Genomic DNA, 8,463 nt, shown 5'->3' on the forward strand with positions numbered 1-8,463 from the left:
TTTGTGTACCTTGGCCTCTTGGTCTTTTTTCCTTCTCTCTCTTTGTGATAGGGGTGCTCTGAAATTCTGATTTATTATTACTTATTCTATTATATTCCTCTCTCTATCCTTTCTACCTTCTATTTCTCTGCACTCTCAGATTTTGCTGAGGATACAAAGCACAAAAATCAAGTTATGAAAAGTAACCAGTGTTTTTTGAGTTCTACTATGAGGAACTATTCCTATACAGAAAGTCTTTGGGACCAGGTTGTTTAGTGGTACATAGAGCAACCATACTGTAAGCTAGAAGCCAATCAATTGTCAGTTGGTTACTGCACTTATCTGCCTCCAAGGAAGATGGGGATGATTGGGCTGGGGGAAGAGGGATAGAGAAGGGAGTCAAAACAAAGGTAGAAGTGGTAAGGAATGACCTAAGACCGGATATGTGATATCATGATGGGGGAGACAAAGGCTTTCCAATGTTTGAAGAATGGTTATGAGAAAGATAAGGGGTGCTTTCCTTGATCTCAAGAGAGCAGAAATAGGCATAATGCATGGAAGTTGCAAAAAACATTCAATGTGACAGGAAGAAAAACTTCCTAAAAATTATAGACTTGGGACATTCCAAGAAGCACAGGCAGACATTGCACCACACCTAAGAGGAATTTCATGAGGTTTGCAGGAAGGGGAAAAAAGAACCATGAGGGGAAAGACTTTCACAAGCTATAGTACCCCTTTCACAGCAAGTGCTCTCTAAATTTGATTCCGCTTTCTCCTTCATGATCTCTGTACTTGTGGAATTGTACATCAGTTCTGGTTTTTTTCCTTTGGAACGGTGAGTTGTTTTATACAAGCTGCTCATACTATTCAACCTTGGTAAACATCTTTCACCTCTCTCTAGAAACCTATTAAGGATGTCTAGTAGATATGAATTCAAAAGTAACAGAGGAATTTTAGAAGAGTACATCAGGGCTGTTTTTCTTTTCCTTTGGAGGGATGAGTTATTTATACAAGCTGTTCATACTATTCAACCTTAGCAAATATCCCTTGCTAGAAACCTATTAAGGACATCTAATAGATATGAATTCAAGCTTAATAAAGGAATCAGACTGGCAGAAATTTATAAGTATTAAAGGTTATAAGTTTTATAAGTATTATAAATTACAAAGTATTAGATAATGTAAATTAATAATGATTAAGTTTATAAGTATTAAAGAACCATCACCAAACACCTCAGGGCTACCCCTAGAACCTTGAGGGGAAATATATCTGTTGGACTGAGTGTTGGTTAGAAGAACCCCAGAGTATATCTTATACTTCTGTAAAAGACTGGAGATCTTAGAATAGGACACACTTAAGTATGAAAGAGCACAGAGCTCCTTTGGCCCTTCTGGTTGATACTTCTCTCTTACTGGCCATCAGCCCCAACAGGGTCTAGTCTTCCTACTACCACCAATATAAGCCCCAATATAAGGAATAAACTCTTTTTCTTCCTCTTTGGGGTTTCACAGTATCTGCCTACGGTAGATATGTGTACCCTGCTCCTACCTCTACTTTAGTGGTAGCTATTTTTAAGTATTAGAAGGGCTAGGTCCTTAACCTAGAGAGGACATGGCAAAAAGACAAATTTAGACTTGACCTCAGAAAACAAAGAAACCATCAAATAAACTTCTTACAATTAGAGCCTACCAAACATGAAATACACTCTCTAAGGAGATGGTGGGTTCCTGCTCATGGGAGGTCTTCAAGCAAGAGCTGGATAAAGAATTCTCATCCATTAAATGACCTTCCATCAACCTCTCTGCTGTCTCTGTGGATTACAAAGTTATGACACAATGCTCAAGTCTCCTCACCCTTAAACATCTTTCCCCAAAGTCACCCTATTTTTCCCATTGGTGAGTTCCTCCATGAAGTGCCCCACTTGGGGAAAGACCTTAGATTTGTCCATTGTTCTTCTCCCTTCATAGCCTCTGAGTCTCCCTTCATAGCCTCTGTCATCATGCCATTACACCTTCCCTCTCTCTGCCTCATCCCTCTTATTTCTTATTTTTGTATCCCTAGCATTTAGCTCAGTGACAAGAACTTTTTCATAGTAGGACCTCATCTGAAATTCTGTGATTAGTTCCGAGTTTAGAATTTACAATTTAGAAAAGTGCTGATGATCTGGAGAGGATGCAAGGGAGAGCAACCAGGATGGTGAGTGTCCTATGTAGATCAGATGAATGAGCTAATCTTACTTTACCTAAAGAAGAGAAAACTTACATAATATGGGCTAACTGTTCTTGCATATTTAAAGAGATATTATGTGGGAGAGAAAAGAGATTTGCTGGACTCATAAAGTAGAATGAGAGCATTGATAGAATTAGAAAATAGTTGTATTTTTGGCTCAATAGAGAGGAAAGTGAGAGCAAACCCAGAATGGAATAGCCTTCCTCAGGAAGCTGAGAGTTTCCCTTCCATAGAGATCTTCAAGGAAAGGCCAGAAGCACACTTATCAGGTATATTTTTATGCCAGGAATGTTGTGGAATACAATTTTGTCCTGTGTGCCCTATGAGTTCCCTTCCATTTTTTTATTATTTCAATTGAAGAATGGACATTCTTCATACCATATCATTATCCTCTCCCTCTGCTATTGGCAACAGAAATGGACCTGCCCTGTCCATGGTAACTCTTTCTTTATCTCACTGCTCAATGGTCATTGTTGCTTAGAGCAAATTCGAGATGAGAGTCATTTCTAAATGTAGTTGTTCATATTTCAAAAATTGTCTGAACTGGAAAGAAGCTTAGAGGTCATTGAGATAAAGTCCTTCATCTTGCATTGAGATGGAATGTGGAAATACTGACTTATCTAAGATCATGAAGGTAATAAGTGACAAAGACAGGTGTATAACTTAGAAATTCTAACTCAGAGCCTGGTCAGAGTCATATTTCTTTCCATTTCATACACAAGGATAATTGGATTTTTATATGCTCTTCTCATTTCTCTTTCTCAGCAGAAAAGTTAACCCCATAATACCAGGAAATCAAACACAATTCATTGAATTTATTCTCTTGCGATTTTGTGAAAAACCAGATCAGCAGGGGCCCCTCTTTGGGATGTTCTTGGGTATGTATTTGGTCACAGTTATTGGAAACCTGCTCATAATGCTGGCCATTGGCTCTGACTCTCACCTCCACACCCCCATGTACTTCTTCCTTTCCAACTTGTCCTTTGTGGATATCTGTGTGGTATCCACCACAGTCCCCAAGATGTTGCTGAGCATCTTGACAGAGAACAAAGCCATTTCCTATGCTGACTGTCTTACGCAGATGTCCTTCTTTAATGTTTTTGTTTCCTTGGATATTTTCCTCCTTACTGCAATGGCCTATGACCGTTTTGTGGCTATCTGTCACCCTCTACACTATGCAGTCATCATGAGCCCTTGGCTCTGTGGCCAGCTGGTCCTGTTCTCCTGGATAATAAGCTCTCTAAACTCCCTCCTTCAATGTCTGATGGTAACACGGCTCTCCTTCTGTACAGACCATGAAATTCAGCACTTCTTTTGTGATCTTGCTGAGGTTCTGAAACTCTCTTGTTCTGACACTCTCCTCAATTATGTCTTGTTATATTTTGTTACTGGACTGTTGGCTATTCTCCCACTCACTGGGATACTTTTCTCTTATACTCAGATCTGTTTTTCCATTATGAAAGTCCCTTCAGCTCGGGGTAAGTATAAAGCCTTTTCTACCTGTGGTTCTCACCTCTCTGTTGTTTCCTTATTCTATGGCACAGGGTTTGGCGTATATTTGAGCTCCTCTGCTACCCCCTCTTCCTGGAAGAGCACAGTTGCCTCAGCAATGTATGCTGTGGTCACTCCCATGTTGAACCCCTTCATCTATACACTAAGAAATAAAGATATCAAAGATGCCCTTAAAAGGCTTGTTAGGTAGTCTCCTACCAGTGATGGGTCTGGCTCCTGCCCTTCAGAATAGGACACAGGTACTTCTGGGGAAAATATTGGGAGACAGGAATTTTGGATTCCTCAGTTCTCTCCCCAGTAAAATCCATCCTTCCTTTAGTCAACAACGTGAATTTTCTAAAGTACGGGTCTGACCCTCTCACCTGTGCTAAGCAGTGAATGCCAGAGATTCCTTATTGGCTCCAGGATCAAATACAAAATTCTCTGTTTGATATTCCAACCCTTTCATAAGCCAGTCTCATTCTACATTTCCAGTTTTCTAATACCTTACTCCATATCATGTACTCCTTGCTTCAGTGAGTTTTTTGCCATTCCATGAACAAGACACTCAATTTCTTGGCTCAGGGTATTTTCTCAGGCTGTCCTCCATGTCTGGAATACTCTCTCTACTCAACTACACCTTTTGGAATCTTTTCTTTCAAGTCAATTTTTTTTAAAAAACTCTGATTTTTACTGGAAGCCTTTCCCAATCACCCTTAATCCTAGTACCTTCTTTCTCTTAATATGTTCTATTAATCCTGTGTATAGCTTGTATGTATATATTTGTTTGCATGTTGTTTCACCCATTAGATTGTGAGATCCTTGAGGTCAGGGACTATTTTGTCCTTATCTTGTATCCCCAAATGCACCTAGCAAATTTTGGGTGCTTAATAAATGTTTGTTGATGAATCTCAAAGTCCCTATCTTTCTGGCTCACTCTGCTCTTGTTGACTATAAATCACCTTGATTTTATTCTTCATATCTCCACTCTCAGTGTTTCCATCATAACTACATCTGATTGAACCCCTCCTTCTTCCTCACCACATTTTCCAGCTCCAAAATCCTGAAAATGGAGTGAAAAGATAGAATTTATTGCTCAACCTAGTACTTATAAGCTACGTACACTTGGCCAAGGGACTTAATAACTTTCATCATTCCTGAAATGGAAAAAGTAAGACTTGCCATGAAAACCTGAAATTTTTTTTCTCAGCACATAAAATCAAATACTGAATATAAAAGTGCTTTGTGAACTGTGAAATATTACATATCTGTGGGAAAGAAAAAAATAGAGAAAATCAATATGGAATTTTCTCCTTCTGAGTCCAGGTCTCAACTCCTCCATGTCTTTGTAGATGATCATTATGAGTTGCTATGGTTAAAAAAATTCATCACATGGTGGCCAACTCTCTCATGATGACTCTCTTTGTCCTTTGCCTGATGTCACAGATAAAATCTTTGCATTTAAGTTGAACCTGGAAGAAATGGGTATCTGATAACATAGTCTCTGAAAAACTATGATCAGCTCCATTTGACAGTGAGATATTAAATGTGTACACCTGTTCAAAATCCAATTGTTTTTGTCATCATCTTGGTCACCACTATTCCCAAACATGGATCTGACCATTTCACTACTTTATTTACAGATGCTTCATGGGTTCCTCATTATAGCCAGGATAAAATTTCATGTCCTGTGACATCTAAAACATCTTTTTAATCCAAGTCCAACATACACTCCTGGTCTGATTTCACATAACTACCACAACATATTCTGCATTCCAGTCAAACTCACCTACTTGTAATGATGTTTCATCTCTCCCCTCAGAACTTTGACAAAGGTTATTTCTCATGCATGGAACAGAGGGGAGCTCATACTCTTCTCTATACAATTCTCAACTCCATTTTTGGCCGAGTTCAAGTGCTAACTCCAATAAGAATTTCTAATTTCCCCGGTTGCTACTGTTAACCCCCATTTCCACCAAATTTACTGCATCATATTTATTTATCTGTGTACATACTCATTTTCCCTGGCCCTGAGGAAAATAAGGTGTTAGAGGGTGGAAATTGTCACGTATTTGTTTTTGTATCCAAATCATCTAGCTCAATACCTGGAACAATGTAGGCATTTAATGAAGGCTTCATATGAAATGACTCCTGTGGTTCTCTCCTCTTATGAATTCCAAACTCATAGGAGAGATCTGGGAAGCCCTCTATCCAAACTTCTTAAATAAGGAAATGAGCCCCTTTAGATCTAAAATGTCCCTGCAAAAAAAAAAAATGATCATCTATCTTTTGCTTGAACTCTTTCAGTTAGAGGAAACTTCTTACCCAATAATTGACCATTCTCACTATTTGACTAACTGCTTTAGTTGTGAGAAAATTATTCATTAGACTGAGTAAAAATCTATCTTCCTCTAATTGCTAGTTATTTTTACTAACATTACTCTCTGAGGCTACATTGGAAAGGAAAAAGAAAAGAAAGGGTATAGCAATATGTCTGTCCACAAATATATATATTTTTAAATTTCCTCAAAATAGAAACAATAGCAATTAAAACTTTCAGAATTTCATAGTCTAACTCAAGAAAAATAAGACTAGGTTTCCCAGATTTCAATTCGGAAATGCAAAAGTATGGCTGACATAGATGAGAAATGGAGCTATTAATGGCAAACTTGACCTCAAAGTTTTCTATCATACTTGGTATGTTAAAATCCTTGACTAAAAAATGACTCTGCAAATGATGGTCTATTTAAAAGAAGCAGCATAAATAAAATGTGGGATGGAGCATCACTGTGTATTAAGATATATCCTAGTAATAAATCTGAGTGCCAGAATCAAAAAGCATTGAAAGAAGCATCATTGGGTGAATTAATAGAAGTAGTTTTGTCATTACATGCACTAAGGGCTAATTGGAGAGGAAGAATTAGATGAGTTCCTGAAACAGATCACAGTACATGAATAAGGTATAACAGTAAGAGCATACTTCCATTCACCAAACAACTGTTTGAACTTTTTATTTCCTAATCCCATCCACCTTCCTTTTGCATCTTTAGTTTTTCTTTCTCTACTGGCTATTTGGCTTCTGCTTAAAAACATTCCACTGCCTAACAGAAATCTCCTTCTGACCTATTATCTTAAGCTAGGTATTGCCCATTTCCTTTAAAAAAGAGCATCCACTTCCTTACCTCCCATTCACTCACTATTCATGCCCATGTAATCCAATTTTTGTGTTCACAATTGTACTTAAATCTGTTTCTCAAAGTCACCAAATCTGAGCTTTTTTCCTACTAACAGTCCTCATTTTTGACACAGTTGTACTGGTTCTCCTACATCTCTGACTGGTTCTTTTCTGTTTGCTTCCCTGACTCTAGCTCCTCCTGGCCTCTCATCTCATTGTGTGAATTCTGCCCAAGTTTCAGTAATTACACTCATCACTTCTCCCTCCATGAAAACTGAGATCTGGGAAAGATCTTAGCTGAAAAAGGCCAAGATCTCCCACTGCGTCTGGGGCCATTGTGAGTCATCTTGAGCTATGGCTTGCCACAACCTTCCCACACTCAAAACAAAGTCAAGTGCAAGTCATGTCATCATTTCTCTGATGGCATGGTCTTCTTCAGCAATGAAGGACAAACACAACCATGGATTCTGATGACTCTGGAAGAGAATGTGAGACTGATGACTTTGCATAGCACTGCCTCATTTAAACCTAATTCATGTGCAAGTCCAAGACATCACCCTCCTGATGTCATGGGTCCTGTTCAATAAGGAAGGATGAACAACAACAAAAATCTCCCTCTATGCTCTCCCTATTGGTGACTTCATTCACTCAATATCAGAGAATCACAGAATTTTGGAGCTGGAAGAGACCTCAAAGACTATCCCATACCTGAAAGGAGTGATCCTTTCTATAACATACCCAACAAAGCTTCTATGCTTGAAGCTTTCTAATGGATAATCAACCTTGAGATGGCCACCCATTTCACTTTGGGACAGTTTTACTTACATGGAAATCTTTCATCAAGACTAAAGGTGCCTCTTTGCAACTTCTGCCCTTTGACTCTGGTGGATCCTGATGCTTCCCTCTGGGCTCCAATAGACTAAATCTAACCTCTCTTCCATATGACAGATACTCAAATACTTTAAAATGACTATTATGTCCCTATTGAGTTTTCCCTTCAACAGGCAAAAAATGCCCAGCTCCATCCATCAGTCTTAATATTACATGGATTCAAGGCCTTTCACCAACATGCTTGCTCTTCTCTGCATGCTCTCCAAGTTGTCAACATCTTTCTGGAACCATCATATCCAGAATGAAACATTATATTCATGTTAAGGTTAGATGACAGTAGAGCATAAAGAGATGGCTACATCCATAATCTTGCAACTTATGCCTCTCTTAATTCAGCCCAAGATTGCATTAGCCTTGACAGTTGTCACATCATATCATTCAATTCAAATTGAGTTTGTAGTCCATTAAGACCTTAAGGTCTTTTTTCTCAGACCATCCACTATTTATGATTCTCTCATCTTGTACTTGGAAAATTGAAATTTTATACCCAAACATAAGCTTTTACATTATTCTTATTGAGTTTCATCTTAGCAGATTCAGCCCAATGATATAAACTGTCAAAATCTTTTTGGATTTGTCTATTTTCATCCAGTGTATTAGTTATCTTTGGCAGCTTTGTGTATCATCATCAGATCTGATGACCTTTATCCAAATCATTGATAAAAAATGTTATATGGAACAAAGCCAGCACAGATGAG

The 8,463-nt window shown here is 38.4% G+C and overlaps 1 protein-coding gene across 1 annotated transcript; it reads left to right on the forward strand.

Annotated features, from left to right (window-relative positions):
- Positions 1–2,947: 2,947 nt before the first annotated feature.
- LOC140498130 (olfactory receptor 7A10-like) lies at positions 2,948–3,910 on the forward strand. Its single transcript, XM_072599420.1, has one exon. It carries the CDS (start codon positions 2,948–2,950, stop codon positions 3,908–3,910), a length of 963 nt encoding a protein of 320 aa, XP_072455521.1.
- The last annotated feature ends 4,553 nt before the right edge of the window (positions 3,911–8,463 follow it).

This window comes from Notamacropus eugenii, chromosome 4 (genome assembly GCF_028372415.1).
Source record: "Notamacropus eugenii isolate mMacEug1 chromosome 4, mMacEug1.pri_v2, whole genome shotgun sequence".
NCBI classification, from domain to species: Eukaryota; Metazoa; Chordata; class Mammalia; order Diprotodontia; family Macropodidae; genus Notamacropus; species Notamacropus eugenii.